This window comes from Humulus lupulus, chromosome 2 (genome assembly GCF_963169125.1).
Source record: "Humulus lupulus chromosome 2, drHumLupu1.1, whole genome shotgun sequence".
Lineage (NCBI taxonomy): Eukaryota > Viridiplantae > Streptophyta > Magnoliopsida > Rosales > Cannabaceae > Humulus > Humulus lupulus.
This window is the reverse complement of record NC_084794.1, coordinates 20,205,022-20,225,992: the sequence shown is the minus strand read 5'-3', so window position 1 is coordinate 20,225,992 and position 20,971 is coordinate 20,205,022. Positions and strand designations below refer to the sequence as shown.

At 34.8% G+C, this 20,971-nt stretch overlaps 3 protein-coding genes across 3 annotated transcripts; 2 read left to right on the top strand and 1 right to left on the bottom strand.

The window, feature by feature from the left end:
- Nucleotides 1–790: 790 nt before the first annotated feature.
- LOC133817438 (uncharacterized) lies at nucleotides 791–4,990 on the top strand. The gene is made up of 8 exons (XM_062249953.1): nucleotides 791–1,321; nucleotides 1,513–1,618; nucleotides 1,747–1,839; nucleotides 1,922–2,114; nucleotides 2,418–2,596; nucleotides 2,962–3,209; nucleotides 3,453–3,616; nucleotides 4,498–4,990. The coding sequence occupies exons 1-8, from the start codon at nucleotides 970–972 to the stop codon at nucleotides 4,660–4,662; spliced, it is 1,500 nt and encodes a 499-aa protein (XP_062105937.1). The 5' UTR covers nucleotides 791–969; the 3' UTR covers nucleotides 4,663–4,990.
- Nucleotides 4,991–6,652: 1,662 nt separating this feature from the next.
- LOC133817437 (nuclear cap-binding protein subunit 2) lies at nucleotides 6,653–11,171 on the top strand. Its single transcript, XM_062249952.1, has 9 exons — nucleotides 6,653–6,834; nucleotides 7,021–7,106; nucleotides 7,557–7,780; nucleotides 8,242–8,380; nucleotides 8,469–8,502; nucleotides 9,313–9,423; nucleotides 10,233–10,286; nucleotides 10,389–10,492; nucleotides 10,930–11,171. Exons 2-9 carry the CDS (start codon nucleotides 7,089–7,091, stop codon nucleotides 11,002–11,004), a joined length of 759 nt encoding a protein of 252 aa, XP_062105936.1. The 5' UTR covers nucleotides 6,653–6,834; nucleotides 7,021–7,088; the 3' UTR covers nucleotides 11,005–11,171.
- Nucleotides 11,172–11,375: 204 nt separating this feature from the next.
- On the bottom strand, nucleotides 11,376–16,319 carry LOC133817436 (uncharacterized). The gene is made up of 16 exons (XM_062249951.1): nucleotides 16,107–16,319; nucleotides 15,940–16,029; nucleotides 15,715–15,826; nucleotides 15,234–15,261; nucleotides 15,001–15,099; nucleotides 14,784–14,853; nucleotides 14,661–14,695; nucleotides 14,494–14,568; nucleotides 14,305–14,400; nucleotides 13,461–13,524; nucleotides 13,307–13,360; nucleotides 12,735–12,820; nucleotides 12,572–12,632; nucleotides 12,423–12,487; nucleotides 12,126–12,231; nucleotides 11,376–11,961 (listed from the first exon to the last, which is right to left on the bottom strand). The coding sequence occupies exons 1-16, from the start codon at nucleotides 16,170–16,172 to the stop codon at nucleotides 11,710–11,712; spliced, it is 1,359 nt and encodes a 452-aa protein (XP_062105935.1). The 5' UTR covers nucleotides 16,173–16,319; the 3' UTR covers nucleotides 11,376–11,709.
- Between the last annotated feature and the right edge of the window lie 4,652 nt (nucleotides 16,320–20,971).

The window sequence follows — 20,971 nt, the reverse complement described above, 5'->3', positions numbered from 1 at the left end:
AGTGGGCTACCTAAGTAGTTTCTCCACTCCAAGGATACTACTAGGAAGCACTATATCAAATTTTCTACATTTTTTCTCTCATCTTTGTTGCTGAGCGGAGACATAGGGCTGGCGTCAGGCCTGTGTGTGTTTAGGGTTTCAAATAAAAAAAAAATTGAAAAATGTTATTTTTTTATACAAAAAGATCTTATAAGTTTATAGGACAATTCTAGAGGCTTCACTTTAAGTCCTACCGGTAGGACTTTCAGTGTTTCTCGACCTGTGAACAATTTTTGGCGCGACTTTTTTTTATGACCGTGTATATTGTAGCTATTTAGAGCATCCTGCAAATTTTCAGAAAATTCCGAATAGTTTACAGTACTGAAAACTAGGTTCAAGCATGTTGTTTTCCACGCGCATAAAAAAAATTAGTCACGCGTCCAACAACATGTTTGAACATAGCTTTCGGTAATTTTCTGAAAATTTGCAAAATGCTCTAAATAGCTATAATATACACGGTTATAAAAAAAAATCACGCCGAAAACTGTTAATAAGTTGTAAACACTGAGAACCCTATCAATAAGACTTAAAGAGAAATTCCCTAAGTTTATATATAAACATTGTAAAAATACCAAAATTTCCGTGAGCCCCCAATGTTCATGTGCGGGCCCCTGAGACATGTAAATTTTACGGCCATAACATTGTTGCTCATAAACAAGGTCTGAAAGGGGAAGTGGATTGAAAATATTCGGATGTGCAACTCTTCAACAATTGTTGTACTTGTGTGTTTTGTTGTCACTTGTCACTAGTCCTATTTGCTCTATTTTTCTTTTAGTTGCTACTGCTTGCTAGTTCTCTTTTTTAGTAAGTAAAACGACGTGTCGTTTTCAAAATCCCAACAATAAAAAAAAGGCAGTTGTACTTTGTCGTTGTGGGTTGGTAATTCCGGTCATCCTAGCTTCCCTCCCACGACTCTGCAACTAAAGCTCCATGACTCGCACCGTAACCTCACCGAGACCCCAAGCGCACGAAGCCCTAGTCCTCAAATCTGCCATAGCCTCAAGGCTCCTCCTTCTCACCTTAATTGTCTTATGGCGAAGCCTTCTCAGCCCCTACGACACCTCCGCGCCTCTAAATCCGAATTGCTTATCAAACATCACCTCACCGCATCATGCTCCAGAGGAACACCTTCTTTGGCCTTCCATGGCGTCCGCAATCGAATCCAGTATTGTCTGGGACGCCGTGTACTTCGTTCGCATCGCCCAGTGTGGCTATGAATACGAGCAATTATACGCCTTCTTTCCCCTCCTTCCCATTTGCATCTCTGTCTTGTCAAGGACAGGTCTGGCCGAAGATATATGAGTTTCATTTATACCCAGTTTGGATTTTCTTCATTTTTCTTCAAATTTTAAGCAATCTAACTTAGTTACTTTTTGTAGGTTAGCAATTTAGTTCATTTAGCCTATTTCATCAGTTTGTTCAGGTTATTTGAGCTGTTGTCATTATATCTGAAGGGTGGTTTTTCTGTTTCAGTGTTTGCTCCATTGGTTCCAGTTATTGGTGAAAGAGCTGTTTTGGTTTTATCAGGCTATGTGATCAATAACATTGCCTTTGTGTTTGCAGCGGTTTATTTATATTGGTGAGCTATTTAGTAAGAATGCAGTTCAAATCATATCACAATTGAAACATTTTGTTAGTTTGATCCTTAAAGTATGTAATTTGGTAGTCATAAGCTCTTCTGATAGTTTTTATTTCAACTCCTAATAGGCTTTCAGTTACTGTTTTGAAGGATCGTGATGCAGCCCTTAGAGCTTCCCTCTTGTTTTGCTTCAATCCAGCTTCAATATTTTATTCCTCCATGTAATAGTTCTAACAATTCCATTTAATATTGATGTATGTGAAGGCAACACAGCTGAGTTTTTTTCTTTTTCTTTTTCTGCAGATATACGGAGAGTATGTATGCTTTATTTTCAATTGGAGGATTGTATCACTTAGTATCCAGAAACAACAAAATTGCCGTTCCTTGGCTTGCTCTCTCTGGATTTGCTCGGTCTAATGGAGTAATTAATGCTGGTTATATCTGCTTTCAAACCTTGCATCAGGCATGTGATTCTATACTGAGAAAGAAGGCTTTTGTAAGTATTATTTGTGTCATTTATGCTTATTTGAGTAGTTTAATTAGACTGAATTGATGTTGCATTTTCTTTGTCAAAGTGGATTGTTTAACTCAACCAAAGCCTTTTTTACCTTTAACCCTTCAGATAGTTTATTGCAATTGCAGATGTATCTGCTTCTATTTATTGTTTATAACCTCCTTGCAAGTTGTCATTAAATGGATTGAAGTTTTGGAAGTATAGAATTCTTTGGGGGGGTATCATTTAAATCATTAATCTCAATACCATATTGTATCATTAATTACTTTTTATTTTCTCTGTCAGCTGACCATGAAGGTTCTTGCTGGTGGAGCTTTGCATTGTATATTTATTTTTACCCCGTTTCTTGCATTTCAAGTGTATGGATACAACAATATCTGCCTGGGACATTCTCCAGATAATATGAGACCATGGTGCAAAGCAAAGGTGCCTTTGTTATACAACTATATTCAAAGTCATTACTGGTAATCTTTCCTTCTATTAACCATGTATGTTCATTATAATTTCATTTTTGTGAATTTATATCTTCTCACCATGCATGGCTATTCTTTTGAACACTTTATTGTGTAGGATGGTTGAATTGAATAGCCTAGTTGAATAGTCACTGTTAGTTGAAAACTCAAATGACTGAATGAATTATGAATATACATATTGAGGTTCTGTTTTATCCACTTAAGTTTATAAGACATGACCAGTAGACTATCCCCATTTACATGTATAGAGTTTCAATTGCGCAACCTTGTTATATGAAAATGAAATTGGAAGATTATCCAACTTTGTTATTGATAATTTTTTATCTCTCTCTTATTTTTGAGTTAATGAATAACAGGGGAGTAGGCTTCTTGCGATACTTTCAATTTAAACAGTTGCCAAATTTTCTACTTGCATCCCCAATTTTATCTCTTGCACTTTGCTCAATAGTGCATTATGTAAAGTCGGAGCCTGAGAAGTTTTTCTCTTTGGGTTTTCATGCTTCTACCAAAGATAAGAATTATGGAGCTGTTCTTTTCATTCCTGGGGCAGGTCTGAGAGCAAACATCACTCACACTACCGAGAAAACTTCTTCTAAGATTCAGGGTAATCATCTGACATATTGTTAATGTTCTCTGCTTGCACAATGCCCGCAGCACAACTGCATTGGTTAATTAAAAATACATATCCACATTTCCTTTTCTGTGACATCTCCCTTTGTGAAGTACCAATTGCTTTGATGCCTTGTATAGAACTTGTCCTGAATATAACTCTTTCTTGTTGTCTTCCTTTCATTTTGTTGCAATTTGCTACTTGATGCCTTCTTTTTTCAACTTTTTTTTTCAAAAGAGAAAAGCAATCTTAGACCAAAGAAGCCAAGGATTAAAGAAGAGGTTCCTGCTGTGCTCTCTGAATTCTCAGACAAAGTAGGATACCAGTCAGTGTTTGTTCTTCCGTTTATTATGCATTTGGGATTTCTGGCAGCGACAGCATTTTTTGTCATGCATGTGCAGGTTGGTTTCCCTTGGTTTTGTTAAGAGTTATATTCAGCTATGATCCACATTCTTGACTACTTAATACACTTAGGCTCTATTTGGTTGGAGAAAAAGGAATGAATTGGAATTGAATGAAAAAGACTCAATTTCTTTGTTTGGTTAGTGTTTAACACAGGAATAACCATGGATATACTTTTTCAATATTTTGGTGGAATGCCATTCTGGGAGGAATGACCATTCTATAGCACAATAATTTTTATTATTATAAAATATAATTACATATATTAAATTCTATCTATTATTTATACCATTCTTATTCTTTTATTTTCCTTACTCCCAACCAAATGGAGCCTTTAGGTGCAATTTTTAGTGTTTAAATCCGTATCATCTAGGTCTTCATAACATTTTTTTGTCAGTTGTTTTGGTCAAAAGTCATATTTTTGCACATGATTATGGTTGCTTCAATCTTAAAAAAATTGGAGGTGTCAAATAAACTTGTTTGCTTTCTTTTGGAACCTCAACTTGCACAAATAATTGACTGTACAGTTTGCTTTAGATTGGTTAGCTCTTAAAGATATGGGGCTGTCAAATGGGAGGAAATGAGTTTGTTTGCACTTCTATATTTTGAGAACAAATATACTCTTGGTCATTTGCGAAAAATGCTAGTTTTGACTAAAAAATCTGATGAAATGATATTCTGGAAACTTAGATGTTACAGTAGATTTGAAAGATGAAAAGATTTAAAATGTATTAAAATATTAATCAATAAAAATGAGAAGTACATCTGAGAATAAATAATGCATTTGCTAAATAACATATTATGTTACAACACTTTGGCTCCGTGAGAATTTAGTCAGTAGTATTTGGGGTCATATGCTCTAACTATAAATTTTGGACAGGTTGCTACTCGTTTCTTATCGTCTAGCCCTCCCCTTTATTGGTTTGCTTCACACATAATGAAATCTCATAGTAATCGGAGATTGGGATATATGATCTGGGCATACTCTGCAGCCTACATTCTTCTCGGAAGTTTGCTCTTTTCTAACTTCTACCCTTTTACGTGAACTCTCACAGTACTATCACCTCCTTAGAGCTTCTCTTTTGAAGGGTTAGGCTTACTGAAGATCTAACTTCCCTTAATGGCTTCTCCAAGGAGACTCATTTGGTTGGTTCTGGTAAGTACTCACTGAAGATGTAACTTGTCTCAAACCTAAATTCTTGTCACAATGGCTACCAATTCTTATATATGTCAGTGTATATTTTTTTGTTAGCTATGAGTAGAGTTCAATGTGGCTTGTCTTGAGCAAGTTTTGTTTTTGTGCCAACCAAATTGATTGAAGGATTTTTTTATTCTATTAGGGAATTTGTTGAATATAAACAATTTTTTTTTTTTTTTTTTGCTCTAGGTTGAATATATGCAATGGGTAGGAAACGGTTTTTCTTTTAATATAAACATACATATTAGTTTTGTGGTGATAGTAATATAAACATACACATGGAGCAAAATAACCCTTTTAATATTATGAGTAAGTAAAGGTCTATGTTTTTAATTTTGTAGTAAAATAGCCTAATCATCTATTTAATATCACATATTACCAAATATACCTTTTAACAAATTACTATTTTATTCTAAATATTTTAATATTATGGTATATGTATATTAGTTTTGTTTAATTAGTTTTTATTTTAAAGTTATTTTGATTTTTTTTCGTTTTTTATGAGTTGTTGAATGATATACCATACCACAAAATATATATACTGAGTTGAAAAATAATATACTATCAAAACTTATAAAATTATTACTCAAAAATATATATACTATGCTAATAAAATTATATACTATCATTAAAATGTATATACCATGATACAAAATTATATACTACCACTATGTATAATAAAAAAATATCACAAAAAAAAAATTATATACTATACCACAAAAAACATATATCCTAATTGAAAAATAATATATCAAAAACTTATAAAAAACTTAAAAAATCAATATAACTTTAAAATAAAATCTAATTAAACAAAACTAATATACATATATCACTATATTAAAGTCATACAGTTCTAAATAAATAAATAAATTATAAAAAAGGATAATTTAGGTAATTAACAATGTAAAAGGGTCATTTATCTACAATTTTAAAAATAAGTTCTTGATGGCTTTATTTTGGGTCATTTCCTATAGTTTTGTAGTTGAATATTCTCACACACTATAGGTGAGTTTTTAAAGAGAAAAAAATTGGTTAACCTATAACATAATTATCCAACCCATTGTAATACTACACTTTGTAAAGAGCAATACTCTATATAGGTACAAGAGGCGGCTTTATAACAAATACTTAATAAAACAAATAATTAATCATAATTTTTTTACACTTTATTGACGATATGTAAATCTTTCTAACATACATTCCAAAAGCTAATGATCCAGGAAAACAATTAATAAATTCCGAGGAAAAAAATGTCAAATTCCATTTAATGAGATGATTATTATTTATTATTGATATTAAAAAACTGCACTGCTAGGACCATCTAGGCAAGCACGTTCTGATTATAAATATATAAATTTATTTAAATACTGTATTAAAAACTCAAGTTGCTTCAAATAATTTGCTCTTGTTAATTAGGATAATCAAATTTAAATTTCGAAGCAAATAGGAGGTTTTTTTTTTAATTTTGAAAATGAAAGAAATAGGGAATCACGTGAATGAAATTTTAAGTTTTTTTTTTGACAAAATTTAAGTTTTTTATTCAAAATAAAATTTAAGTTTTTAAAAAAAATATTCTAATATGCCTACATAGTCATGCATAGATTTTAAAAAGGCTAAGGATTAATGTAAATAACGATAAAAAATATTCGGCGATTAAAATATTCCCTTTTAAAATTGTATATGAATTGTGCGATTAAAATTTCGAACGATAAAATGCCGAGAAAAAAGTACTAACGATAAAAATAAACAATTTTGTTATATTATTATTATTTTTTTTAAATACATATATCGGAAATAATTGTCATTAGGCTTCCATTGGAGTATTTTGTGGGAGCATACGATACGACGCCGTTTTTGGGTTAGCAAATACGAGACAGAGAGACCTACTGCCAAGGCCAAGGTGCCCAGGCTTTGAGAGAGAGGTCTCCGTCTCCGTCCGTGGTGAATGAGGAGAGAGTGAAGGGAGGGTCAGAGTCCGACAACCTCGCCAACGAGACCAAGTGGAACCTCAAACCTCAAGTACTCCTTTCCTTTACCAACTTTCTCACCTTAAAACCTCTTTAAAACCCTATTTCTCCTTTCATTATTTTCCCTCCTAAGATCTCCACTCCACTCTCTAATTTGGTATTCTATGTCTTCGTACGATCTCCTTCTATGCCTTCTAGGTGTCGTTTTGACGATTTGGTTTGTGTTTTTGTGGTGTAGGTTTGCGTATTGTGGAATTTATTTTTCTAAATTCTGTTCAGTGGGTTTATCCCAAGTTGCATAACGCCATGGCTTCTTTATTCAAGGTAAGTTTTTTTTATTATTTTCATATATATATATTGGTAATACTGGTTGACAGGTCAAGAGAATATTGCAATGGAAGTGTCATAGAGTTGGTTGGAATTAACTATTTAGAATGAAATTTGTTTTAACAAAATATATGCTAAAGGTTTAGGGTTTTCTAAAATGCTATGCTAATTTTAGTGATGGTGTATAGTTTATCATCTTGTTGGGAATATATTGTATATTATATCCATGATAATAATATATATATATTTGGGGCTGGTTTTCTTTTAATTTCATTAGCAATTATGTGCTCGGAAAAATTGCAATTTTATCTAGATACCAGACAGAATGTTGTTTGCTTTATGAAATTATGACCCTGATGACCGGTTAATGTAATGTGCGTTGGACTGTTGGTACTCTATTACTATTACATGTGTATTAAGTTATTTTTCTTCATAATTTTGTCTTAGGATCTAACCAAGCTTTCAGCATATCGGGATAGAAGGTTTCCCGGTTCACAAGAGGAATTTGAACAAGCACTTCTGGCATCGAATACTTGTTATGTTGGGAACATGTCCTTTTATACAACTGAGGAGCAAGTTTATGAGCTTTTCTCCCGTGCTGGAGAAATTAAGAAGATAATTATGGGATTGGATAAGAATACAAAAACACCTTGTGGTTTTTGTTTTGTAATGTAAGGGCTCCATTCATCTTACAATCAATATGATTTCGGCCTTCGAAATTTGTTATTAAGTAAAATTTCTAAATGATTTTTAATTAGGTTGAATATTTGAAAAATGTTTGTAGCATGTTTAAATTATATTTACTTTCTATGTCAGAAAATCTAAATCTATAATCATTTGATAGATGCTGATAACATACATATGCTTATAGTACCGTTCACTTGAGATTCTTTATCTATTGAGTGTACCTTGTTCCCGTGTCTCTGGGAGCTAATTTTGAAACCCTGTTACTGCATTGTTTTCATATTTTTTTTGGATCTAACGTTCATGTTTTGCGTGCAATTTTTTTGTACAGCATTGATAGAAGTACACTTTCAGTATCATGATTTTTATGCTTTTATTTCTATCCTGTTTTGTATTTCCAACCTGGCCATTTATTAATGTCTTTGAGTTTATAAATTGGTCCTAGCAGATATTATTCTAGGGAGGATACAGAGGATGCTGTCAAATATATAAGTGGGACGATTCTTGATGATCGTCCTATTCGTGTGGATTTTGATTGGGGATTCCAAGAAGGCAGGCAATGGGGCCGAGGTCGAAGTGGTGGACAGGTGAACTGTTATTCCTTCCTTTTGTGTTGACCAAATACTAAATTTATACTTGTTTTTTATTTTGTTTTTCTTCTTTGTAATTTTGCAGGTGCGTGACGAATATCGTACAGACTATGATCCAGATATCCTTTTAAATTTATGTATTACAGTGTGTGCGTTATCATTTTCTTTTATTTCCTTGAGGTCCAAAGAATGTACCTTGATCTTTTGAGCAATCTTTGGATAAATTATTGAAATTATTTCTGTCATAACATTCACTTTCCACTGAGTGCTTCTATTGTCTGGTTTTAGTTTTCATATGATTACTTCAGTCTTAAGAAGTAGGTACAAGTAACCATAGTATATTTGAAGTAAGCTGCATAGTTTACAGTTTATTAAGGAGGTATGCTTGATTTTGAGGACAAATTGGTGGATGGATTTGTTTTTAAAGTCTAGGTTATGACATCTCTTGGATTAGAAGAATGAGTACTCTGTACTCTATGGAATAGGTGATATATACGATAAGTTTTATTAAGTAACCATGTTAAGTTGTTAATTAATAGACCTAAATTTAAGAAAAAAAGATTAAAGGATATAGATTTGGTACACAATTGAGGTGCATTATAGTAAAATCCATCATTCATCCTGCTAATAGTACTTTGGCGGGCTTTTAAAGCAGAACCAACTTTGATCTTCTGTATCTGATTAAAAGTTAGAACTAAGTTTTTATATGAATAATCAACTAATTAAAATGAGCTAAATGGATTTTAATATCTTAATTTATTAAACTAAAAAATGTTGCCTTATTTTAATTTCTTATTACTTTTATTTGGTTTATGGTGCTCTTAGCCTTATATATTTATCAATATTGTATTGTTTGTGTTTGAAAAAAGTGCACATCTTATTGTGAGATGGGAAAATTTCTACTGTTTAGTTTCCTTAATATGTTATACGTAGAGGGGGTTATGGAAAATTAGTTCAGAAAGAGTTGGAAGCTCAGAGGCAGCTTGTGGATTATGGTGCTGGATCGTTGGGCACTTTCCCACCTGTCATGGCACCTCAATGTAAGTTGTGGAGAGCTCTTTGATTGTTTAATTGCATGTACATATAGTTCAAACTTTTATTTCTTGCTCAAATACTTGTCTTTCACTTATTTTATAGAACTAGAGCTTTTGAAGCAGCAGATGCTGCTGCAAGTTAATTATATGAATTTTTCTACACAGTAATTAGCTTTCATGCCAAGATTCTGGTGTACTATCAGATATCCCAAAATTTACAGAAGTCATTATCTTGGAGCCTCTTTCATTTTATTTCTTTGATATATGTGCAAAAATTAGTTTCAGTTACATTATGATGCTGGTGTGTAGAATTAGGCGTCCCAATTTTTGCACATCACCATCCTTGGGCATTCATGGTTGATTTTCTGAATATATGGAATGACGTGGGTGTATTGATTTTCCTTTTCATCAAAAATATTAACTTGTATATATATTTACTTCAACAAGAAGGTCTTGTTTAAGTTAAAGGTCCCTTTGTTACAAAGACCAGTTGCGAACGTGGGAAGAAGTCTCATTTTTATAGTGTTTTGTACCCAATTAAAGCTTATCCCTTCTTTTAAATGTATGATTGTCGTCATTATTCCATCACCGATTAACTTGGTTTGTGATAGGGTTGTAATAAATTCATATTTGTACAGTGAACTTGGTTTAAAGACCTACCTTGTTTGGCGTGATCAAATAGTCGTCAGTTTCTTTATATACATGAAACTTGTGGGCTAATTTGTAATTTTTTAATAAAAAAAAATATATCTGAATGTCTAGAGGTGAAAATGTTATGTAGTTATGATTTGAGCTCTTACCTTTTACTCCTGCAGATGGTAGACAAGGTGGAAATCATGGTCATGGGGGTTCTTATCGGCACAACAGAGGTAGTTTTTCTGACTGCCTATTCTATATTCTATCTGACAAACCTTTTTTCTTGTTTATTTACATGTGATTTTGTTTGGTTAATATTTTATCTGTAAAAGCAGATTATAATCGGAAAAGATATCGAGATGATGATCGTCGTTATGAGAGCTCCAAGAGGCACTCGGACAATGACTCACGGAAGAACACTGATCACGAATCCCGACCGGTAATTTCTAATGACCCTTCACCTTTATTATCTAGTGCAAGTTCTCCCTAGAACTTTTCATTGGGAAGCTTGTCATGCTAAGTGTATATTTGTTAGATGGGAAACTACAAGCACCCACATATAATGCTATGAGAGGCTGGTGACTAGGCATATGTACCAAACTTGTTAAAGTTGATAATTTTTAATATATTGAAAACGCTGACAATGTTGACAAAGCCATTTGAAAAGGATTGGATTTAGTAACATGATCAAGGAAGATGACAGTTTTCAAGAGAGATGTCTGGTCAAAACATTCTCTCATATGATTATCTAATTGATTGGCGGCAGGTCGCATTTATGGACACTAGCCTTTTTTCTTCTTCTGAGATGTGTTTTTCCGTTATTCCTCACCGTTTTAAAAATTTGTTCCCTTACCCTAAATATGTTTGGTTCAACAGGAAAAGAATCCAAGGTTTCGTGAGAGTGGCGACTCTGATGACGAAGAGGAAGATGATGGAAAGCGACGAAACTAGCAAGATTTACTGTCATCTCACCAACAACTTACGTTATTAATTTTTGTTAATTTTTATAGCTTAGTTTGTGCATTTGGTCGTGTTACAGTAAGCAGGCGAGTAACTGAGTTGTATGTCTTAACACAAGTGATTTTATGCCAAATGAACCAAATACTTCTTTGCTTCCAGATTATTATTGTTCAGTTTAAAGTTACATAAATCCAAGCACTTACTAGCAGAACGCTCCTCATTTTTCTAATGGAAATCACTAGTATTTCATTGTACGTGAACGGCTAGCTTGAAGTGCTTTATATGACAGCCTTTTTATATTTTGCATTGGAAATAGTACTTGCCATATCCAAGATGGCTAGAGAGTATAGCCCCCATGAAAATTGGATTTAAAAGAATCATGCCATATATTTGGTTAACACCCAGTCTTTTCAGAAAACTCGAATACAAAACTATAATTAATTAGAGATACCATCATTCCAACAAATGATCATAAACAGAGTAATTTTAAGTTCAAACTACAAAATTGGGATTCCTGGGGCCATACAAGACCCTTGTACGTTCTCTGCTAGCATCTGCAACAAAGCCAGGTTCTTACTCCTTTTACTGCTTTCCTACTGCTGCTGCTGCAATGTCTTCACTCAATTAGCAGTGAAAATGGGCTTATCTCTTCTTTTCTGTGACCAAGACGCCCCAAAACGACCACTCTTTTGTTCGCTACTCGACTACTTTTATGATTCTCTTTTTACGCAAGGGTTCTGTGGTAATACTTCCAGGGGTACTGTGTGCCTTCCTCCTCTCTTCTTTTCTTCTTTCAGCATCTGTCATGGTGCGCCTGAGATTAGTGGCCTTGTATATTGGTTTGGGTAAATGCCTGTGTCTCACAATTCGCTTGACATCGGGTAGGTGCTTGTAGCGGTTCTTGACAGCCTCGTGATACTCGTGCTTTTTCTGTTCCCTCGGAAGAAGCTGCATGGTAACAAATGGTTTAAAGTTAAGAACTAAACAGTAGGTACTTGACAAAAGAAATATCCTAAAGAACAAAAGTTTGACAAACAGTGTCTGTAGCTATGCTTCAGACTGACTAAAAACACAATGCCTAATTTAAGATGTTTAAAGGAAGCGATTCTTACAACTCCCAATTGTTCTGATGCTTTAGCCTTCCAAAGTCTAAGGTTGGTGTCATCACTACCAGAAATAACATAAGTTCCATCGCAGCTGAATTTAACAGAAAACACCCTGCAGTAAAAGAGGAAGCAAAAAGGAAGAGTAAGGCCACATACGAAAGATTATAATTATTTCAGGAAATCACAAAAGATAAGATTGCTTAAGAAATTCAAACAGAGCTTCTAATAAATCAAGAATCCAGACAGGAGACAGCCAAAAAGGTAAGAAGCATGACTGAATTTAGAAAGGAAAACTTTGCCAACCTTTGCATTCTCTTTGTGTGATAAATTTCCCGGCTGTGACCACCATTAAATGGGAAAATTCTTACCTGCACAAAAAAAAATCAATGAATCATCAGACCATTTCTATGTACAAAATTGAACATAATAAACTCTATCAATGCAGTACTTACTGTTCTATCATAAGAACCAGTTACAAATTCCCGACCAGTTGGAGAATAGTCAATATCCATCCTGGAAAAGAAAAAAAATGTGAATAAAAAGAAGTGTCATATTACGAAATAACTTTAAGGTATAAAATATAAATACAGTGACGATATTACATTAGCAACTTACACTGCAGAAACATGATCTTTATGAACACACTTAGCTTCACTCAGCTTTCTAGCATCATAACTATAGCAGTTGCAGTCTTCATTCGCCTGATTAATCGAAGAATATAGCATGCATAATTGCTACGAGTATTTAATAAATAAAGGATTCCTGTACTTGTATATTCTAGCATGTGATACAACAAAAATCTATCAGATCTGATTATGATTTTGTTAGAATCAAGTACAAGTCATGAGGGAGAAGAGACTTCTGAATGCAACATCTTTTACTCTCAGTTATTTATTTATTTAATTCAACTAGCATTAAAAAAATGTGATCAAGCAAAACAATTTAAGTAATTGTCAACACACACATTAAAATATATATATATATATGCCTAATAGAAGTTAGACAAGTCACAACGGTTTTTCCAACAACAGATGCTGCTAAAACTACAAATATATTATAAACAACCTAACCATTATATGAGTTTCATTAGTCTGATGCACATAGAGGTCTAAAACGATTTCTCCAAAATGAACAAAGTTACAAAAACAACATAATTTCAACAAGATGAGTTTGATAAATGAGCTTACGGCAGTGAAATTTATTGGCTCCATAGGATTCCAAGCAATAGAATTGGTTCTTGTCTGTCACAATAAAATAAAATATAGGTAAGAATAGCTAGATATAGTTTAAGCAGAATTAAATCATCACGGTGAATGTCGATGTGAGATTTGCCATAAATACCCTCATTATTATCTTTGTTACTTCTGATGACATCCGCAAGTCATACAGTACAATACTGCGGTCACTGGAAAAGAAAATACAATAAAATTATATGGTGGAAGAATATGCTTCCAAATATTATTAAAAAAGAAAAAACAAGTGAAGGTAAGACCAGACTGATAATTGATCCTTGTAGATTATTTACCAACATTGATACCCACCAGTGAAGGTAAAGCTAACTATACATTTTGTACACCACACTACAATGTGTGCTGTGCCCGTACAAGGAAGCATTCAGCTCAAGTTGCAGTAAGGCTCCATTAAAGGTAGTTTTTTTTAGAAAAAGAGACAAAGGTCACATGTCCGTGAGTGACCTCATCCCAAGTGTACTGCAATAAGGTTCCACTAAAGGTAGTTGGCTCGTAAGTTACCCCTCACACCACTTCTAATAAACTAATGAGCATTAGAAATGCCAAAAAACTAGCCACTGCAAAATTGCAGGAGGAACCAAAGTAGATGAGACAAAGACTCGTAAGACAGCCAAACACAAAATTAAACATCTCTTATACCTAAATCCCCAGATAATTATTAGTTCCTTTTTGCAAAGCAACGGATCCACTTCTTTTTTCTCTCTTTCTGACCAACTAAATTACAACAAATCTTCTAATTCTCATCACTACGACCAAATTTTTTCTCATCTTCACTAAATTTATAGTCAGCAAACATATGCGCACCATACTAACACTACCCAAATTGCTTTGATAGAATACTTGAACTAAAAAGTATCTCTGACATGGTAAAGCAGAATGAGGGCATAATTTAACACATTAAAGCACATATTTAATTTACAAAATCCTATACATACGTTGCAGTTGTTGCTAAGACATTTGGCTCTCCAGGATTGAATCGAACTGATATCACCGTGTCTGTACCCCATTCAAATGTCTTTTCTGGTACTGACCTGTAAATAATAGGAAAATGTCATGTAACAATGAAGAAAAACAATATTATTAATTTATTACTCAGCTAGAGAAAACCAAGGTCGAATCAGAACTTATTATGATTCCATATGTGTACTCCCGCTCCAGCAGTGGCAAAACGATCACCATTCCACTGGTGATCAACAGCCCTGAAAAAAAATATATAATAAAATTTAGAACTAAAAACATCGAATTGACAAAAAAAAGGTCAATTGCAAGCATAAATTCCACTTATACTTACCAAAATGCATTCTTCCAAACATACTCTTCCAGGGCCTGGAAGCATGAACAATAACTAGTTAGCTAGATATTAAAAGTAATTTAATTCAATTCAATACATACATCAACACAAAGAAATTACCACCTGAGCAGATTTATCAGTTGAGTCGTTTGATTCCATAACATCAGAAGAAGGGACATTCCAAAGCCTGACACTAAATGCAATAGCCCAAAGAATTATCTTTCCAAAAATGAAAAATCACAGAATGAAACACGATAAGAGTATGGCGTATAAACTTATTTTAGTTAAAAAAAATAACGGGCAATATAGATAGAGAAACATTCAAGAGTTTGTCCCTTACGTGCAATCAGTGCCACAAGAAACAAGGAGGCGTCCATCTGTAGATGCGGCTAGACCTTTTACGGCTCCTTGGTGACCAGGAAACTTGCAAACTGTTTTCCTTTTAAATCCAACAAAACATTCACACGTAAATTACATCCAATCATGAACAAAGTAGAAACAAAGGAACACGTACAATATATTACAGATGAAGCTGTTAAATAAACAAAATCAAGTTCATAGTGCCAGTGATACCTTGAAGCTAAATCCCAAAGACGAATCTCTGCAAACATGAGAAAACACATAACTTTGGTCAATGACCTCAAATTACTCAATACTAAGATGTTTTAAATATTTTTCAAAATTCTCTACACAACGAGAAAGGACACAGTATCTAATTTATAATGATTCTATCTTTTAATAAAATAAAAAAAGGTACAATACATATCAAAGTTAAATTGCCAATGACATGGAGCACCAATTTCTGTCTTTGCAAGGAGCCAGCGCAATGACATATTCATTTTTTAAATATCAACTTACCCAAGCTAGATAAATCTAAGAGAAACAAAGTAATATCACTGTCAAAGTAGAGGGAAAAGAAAATCATCTTCGGAAACTAAGACAATGGTAACCCTATTGTTCAACCATTTTTAACTGGTTCTTAATTTAACAAAGCCCACTCAGCTACCAAGCAGAGACTAAAAGCAACAACATTGTAATAAAATGATCAAAATACCTCCATCCATTGAGCCCGAAAAAATTCCTTTCAAGTGGTTTGGATTCTTAGTCATGCACGAAATAGCATCCATGTGCCCATCCATTGCTCCAATAAACGGCCTCGCAAATATCTTCAGAAAAAGAAAAAGAAAACCTCATTAATCAAGCAACAGAGAAATCGAAAAACACCCACATGCCCAAGTATTCAAAAATAACAATATATAAAATTGATGGCTCAAATTACCTTCTCCAATTTGGCGGCGTTGAGAGCCCGAACATACTCGACAGCTTTCTCTTGGCTTCGGATGTTGGGGTCGAAATTACGGAATACCCTCTAAATCATATAAGCAAAAAGTTGTAAAATTTTCAGAAATATAGACCGAATTTACCGAGTCGGGAACAAAGTCTCACCTGAAGATCTTGGCTTCGTTCTCGAGTGAATTCGTCTGTGGAACGAGAGATTACTTTGACCTTCATTGTTGTTCTGGTTGCGAACACTGGTAAACCAAGTGTTAAGAGCGATGGTATAAACCCTACAGTCTCCGAAAAAGAAAATAAGGTTGATGACGGTGCCAATTGGGGGCCTTCCTCTTCTTTTGCTAAAACCCTGCCCAAGCCTTTCTTTTTTTTCTTTTTCTATTTTATTTTTGCAATTAAAATAAGGAATATGCAATTTATTTATATTTTTTACGAAAGAAAAATATACAAATTTGGGTAATTGGCTGCAAAAAACTTCAAGTTGATCAAATAGTTACACTTAAATAAAATACTTAATCGTATTGTGAGAAAATAGTTATACAGGTATTTACGCCCTAATCAATAACATCTAGTTTAAGTGTTACACTTAAGTAGCTAAATAATTTTTTTGACATGACCAAGTAATTTTTATGGAAACAAAAGTCACATTAGAACAATTTGGTGCGTCATAAGCTAGTATTTTGTACTTAAGTCTGTAATCAATTATATTCATTTTTTGTTAAATCCAACACATTATTTACCAAATTGGCCACTTATCTCAATAAATCTCCAAAACATAAGTTTCCAACCTAGGAATCAAAATGTCCCATTGACATAAATAGAATTATATGAGTATTTAAGATGGGTAAATACCATTTTGGATAATATATTTTACAAAAATTATCGATCGGATTCTGTATTTTGTTAAATGACAATTTAGACCACGAGTTTTGCAAAATAGAACAAAAGAGTATCATGGACTCAATTTTGGTCAAAATATTTTTCAATATGACCAAAATAACCCTGAATTTTATTAATTAATTAAATAATTAAAATTAAATGAAATTTTGTATAAATTGATTTTAAAGTAAAGTAATTAAAAAATATAAAAAAAACTAAAATGTATTTATCTAAAAAACAAAATTCATTGAAACTTTAAAAACAAAATTGAAATAAAATTAAATATAAAATGTTAAAAACAAAAATTAATCAAACTCATTTGATCTCTTCATTTTCTTCTTCTTGACAAGGGGTTATTGCTGGTTTGAAAGGGCTTCACATCTTGTTGGGACGAAACTGAGAGATAGGGCTTTAGATCTCGTATGAGACGCTAAAACATCTAGAAAGAAGGAAAAGTTAACATGCCATATGAAGAATGGGGACTGAGACTTTGTGAAGAGAAGGGGAGGTTGCGAGTGATGGTCGGCGGCGACGGGAGAACGAGTCCGACAAGGTTAGAAACGTTGAAAATGACTGAAAACTAATTGGAAAACGCATTTAGCAGTGTCCCCTCGACTTTTTCTCGGATCTTAAGCAAGCTTTTTGCAAATAGATTTGGGTTTGAATGTTTATATTCATTAGGGAAATTTCAGATCTGAGGTATGTTGAGATTGATTAAATATAATGGTTAAAATGTTTACACGTTGAGGTGCAAAATATTTAACGGTTTTCACTTAAGTTGAAGTGAAAATATGAGATTGTGTAGCAGGCATCTAAAAGTGACTTTTATGGGTCTAAAGTGATACAATGGGTATCCAAAGATTCCCTAAAAGTTTGAAGGCATTTGGAGACATTTTGGGGATCATGCTTGGGGTGTTATTATTACAGAGGCTTTTGTGATGCGTCGCTTGTGGGAGGCGACATGTAACGCCCTACATCCTTAGAGTCGTTATTAAGTGAGTTTAAAAACGTGCAATCACTCGCTAATCGAGGCTTTTAAGACAAAAGTGTAACTAAATCATAAGCAGAGTATAAATTTTAGAAATGACTCTATTTCATTAGAAAATCATAAAAGTTAACACTTGGGATCCCAAAATACTGTTTAGAAATATTTACAGCATATAAGTACAACCAAGTTGGCTAAACAACAAAATCTAGGTTTTATTACAATCATCTCCCAAAATCCACTGGCTGTAGCAGCCAGGCAGGCTAAACATGTACACGCCGCTTCATGCGTGCTACACTCATGGTTGGTTGGCTTTCTCCTTGCCCTTACCTGCACCACAGAGCACCTGTGAGCCGAAGCCCAACAAGAAACCCCAGAAGCAGATAACACATGCAGAACAAACACATAGCATATAAACAGGCCATCAATAGGCTAAACATATATGGCCAAGCCGTCCCAGGCGCTTTACCAGGCCCTGGGTTCGCAGTCCACACCGTGAGGATATCACAGGTATCCTTTAGGGTCTCTCCCTGGCAACTCGCACTCCACGTGCTCAACGCTGCTCCCGACCCCTTGCCATACTCAGCCTTGCACTCAACGTGCCCAACACCGTTCCCAACCCTTTGCCGTTCCCGGCCCCCGCCGACCTCGGCCTGCGCCGTTCCCGGCTCTTACCGAACATTTACATAATGGCATTCAAATCATAATAAACATATACAGAATACCAACAACTACAATTAAAGAGCTATGCCCTGCAAGTCAACATATTGGGGCTCAGCCCTGCATACAAGCTCTATGGGAACAGGGGTTCTCTTACCTGCGTCCCGAGCTCTCCGAGCACCGATATCCCGAGCACAGTCCTCTAACTTGAGCCTCGCCGAAACCCTAGTCACAATACATTAACAATATCCATCCATCAAGTTCTAATCCATTAGATAACTTTGAGCCATAATTATAATCTCCGAGACATTGAATTTCATCAATCTGGGTGACAAAATCCATCTCGAGCCTTAACCTTTGAGTTCCCAAGCCTAAACACCCTTTAAAACCCAAACTGGCACTAAGAGTCGCGGCCCTACCCACAAGCGCCACGGCTAGCCTCGAAACAGAGGCTAGCATCTCCCTGAAGCACACACGGGCCGCGGCGCGCCTTGAATGTCTTGGCCTCCCATGGCCGCGTGCGCACACGAGCCGCGGCATGCCCCTCCTAGGGCCACGGCCCTCACCTCCAAACCCAGAATTCTCCATCTTTTCCTACATTTTCTTCAAACCAACTCATCCAATAATCAAGCTAACAATTCCATATAATCATCACAAAGATTCTAGCCCAGTTTCAACATCAAAACCCATCAAAACCTGCTCCAAAACTTAACTAAAACACCCAAGAACAGACCAAATTCTACTCACATGCATATCCTGAGAACATAGCTGAAATTCAAACATAATTCCCATAGTTAGAGCTTACCCTTGCTGAGTTATGCCTCTGAGTTGATTTCCCCAAGTGCCCAGCTTTAGTTCCTTAACTCTATCAGCCCAAAATCCTCAATTCTTGACTAGTTCCACCAAAGCTTCTTGCCTGGTTTTTCACTAACTTGTTTCCTTGAGTTGCCTTAGAGAAGAAAAGGTGAGAGAGGGTATAGACTTAACGTCAGCTAAGAATGAGAGGAGAGTGTCGGTTTCTAAATCTCCAAAAGCATCCTAGACTTTGTTTTATTCAACTTAAGTCTATAGGGTTACCTTAAGGCTCGGGGTGCCAAAAACGTCCCCGAGGGAAAATGGTAAATTTCCCCAATATTCCCTCCTAGACATTATATCCTCAAATATATCTCCAAATATTTATTTCCATAACATGATAACCCCATAATACATCTAATACCCAAAATACCCCTCGACTCGCCTTGAGTCGGATTCTCAACCCCGTTGCGACTTCCCGGCTAATCGCTCCCCGGGACTGTCTCGGATCGTGCTGCACAGATAAATCACATACATATCGCATTTATCACATTTATACCCTCAACGGACTAAAATCACAAACACACCCCTAATAACCAAACGGGGCCCATATGCATATTTAATTCAACTAAACATGCATCTCTATCACATACTCACGTAAATTCACATATTAACATATTAAATCATTTATTGCCCTCCAGGCACGCTAATCAAGGTCCTAAGCCCTATTAGCAAATTCGGGTCGTTACACGACGCATCGCCTATTATTTCCTAGAAGATAAAACCCTTAGCAGGCGATAGTGATATATTGTCTGGCAGGTGATGCATCACCACCTAGCAGGTGACACATCGTCTAGGTGATCCGTACGGGACTGTACAGTTATGTAAATTTGCTCGAAATAATATGTTTAAAAGCTCTAATCCTATTGGTTGGACTTAATGGCGATGCCTACACTACAAATAAGGCTATTAGAGTTTAAAATTCTTGATCACACTTTTCAACTCTCTCTCTCTCTCTCTCTAGCTCTAAAAGACCACAAGTTTTCTCCAAGAAACTCATCAAACATTGCTCAACCTGCATGAGCTTCAAGGCCTGTTCAATCTCAAATCGCATTCTACTTGGTTGAAGCTTCAAGCAATTAGGGAAGGCTTGGAATAAAGATTTTGGACAGCAATATTCTTATTGTGTATAAGCTTTAGAAGTTTCTCAAGTTTGAAGATTCAAGTTGCTTTAAACAAAAGGTTGTATCTATCTAACCCTAACTTTGTTTTATATTACTCTATTGTGTTTTCATTGTTAGTATTGAAGATTAAATGTTTCTAAGTTTATCTTATCATCATTTAATCACTTAGTTTCCTATTTTCAAGATTGTCATTCATACCATGAATGTGGTTCTTTGATTATCAAGATTTGCATTCATACTTTGAATAAGGTTCTTAATTAGCATCTAGGGTTCCTATCATTGAATTATTTCCATCATTAATTGTTGATTTAGAAAGTTTAAAGCCATATATTCTCAACAAGATATGGGTATGAGGTGTACGTTTGAAGAAACTGAAGGTCCCTGGGGACGAGGTAGCCAAGCTGGGTTTGGGTACGCAATGATCTGCGCGATAGCGACGAGGGGAGCCAGAAAGTCTGTGACGAAGGCTAACAGGGAAGGTCGTGGAGATCTTGAGTTGGGCGGAGATGACTGATAAC